This window comes from Debaryomyces fabryi, assembly GCF_001447935.2.
Source record: "Debaryomyces fabryi strain CBS 789 chromosome Unknown contig00445, whole genome shotgun sequence".
Lineage (NCBI taxonomy): Eukaryota > Fungi > Ascomycota > Pichiomycetes > Serinales > Debaryomycetaceae > Debaryomyces > Debaryomyces fabryi.
This window is the reverse complement of record NW_015385866.1, coordinates 1-777: the sequence shown is the minus strand read 5'-3', so window position 1 is coordinate 777 and position 777 is coordinate 1. Positions and strand designations below refer to the sequence as shown.

The 777-nt window shown below is 34.0% G+C and overlaps 1 protein-coding gene across 1 annotated transcript; it reads left to right on the top strand.

Moving 5' to 3' along the window:
- Positions 1 to 58: 58 nt before the first annotated feature.
- On the top strand, positions 59 to 382 carry AC631_06002 (uncharacterized protein; the record flags this gene model as incomplete). The annotated part of the gene is made up of 1 exon (XM_015614831.1): positions 59 to 382. The coding sequence occupies one exon, from the start codon at positions 59 to 61 to the stop codon at positions 380 to 382; it is 324 nt and encodes a 107-aa protein (XP_015464341.1).
- Positions 383 to 777: the final 395 nt, after the last annotated feature.

Below are 777 nucleotides of genomic sequence, written 5' to 3'. Positions count from 1 at the left end.
ATACTACGAGAACTTGAACGATACCATAAGAGATTCAGCAATAGGCTTTGAAAGAATAATGAGTAGAGACATCGACAACATGGGAATTTCTGGAATTATAAAGAGAATAAAGGATAGAGTGGGTGATTCGAAAGTTTATATTACGGTGGATATTGACTCTCTCGACCCAGGTTCTGCACCAGGTACTGGTACTGTTGAACCTGGCGGGTTTAGCAGCAGAGAATTGTTAACAATTTTGGATGGATTAGAGGGTCTAGAAGTTATTGGAGGTGATGTGGTTGAAGTCTCGCCGCCGTACGATACCAACGAAATAACTACAATGGTTGCAAGCGAGGTGGCAAGAAGCTTACTAGGGCTTATGGTGATTACTCCAACTCAGTAAACCTTTAGATTAATTTTTATCTATATAGTATAAAATAAAAGCTATAGATCTTATTATGTTTAATTTTCTTAACTAAATTTTATTATTGACTTTAACTCAAGAAATTTATTACTAAGAATACTGATTACATTCAGTATAATATATGTTGAAATGATTGTTATTATTGAAGAGATATTTAGTATAGAGGCTCAGTTATTATGCTAATATTATGTATTATATGTTACGAAAATGAAAACTTTAGCCAACATTCATCATTTAATGGGCGAGTTGTATATGAATCCATCATTACCATTTTTTCTTCATCTGTTTGGTTCATATGTTGATTTCCCTTTCCTAGTCTGATAGGACACCCGTTCGGTGTTTTGTCTTCTATTTTGCACCATGTGTCAGATATT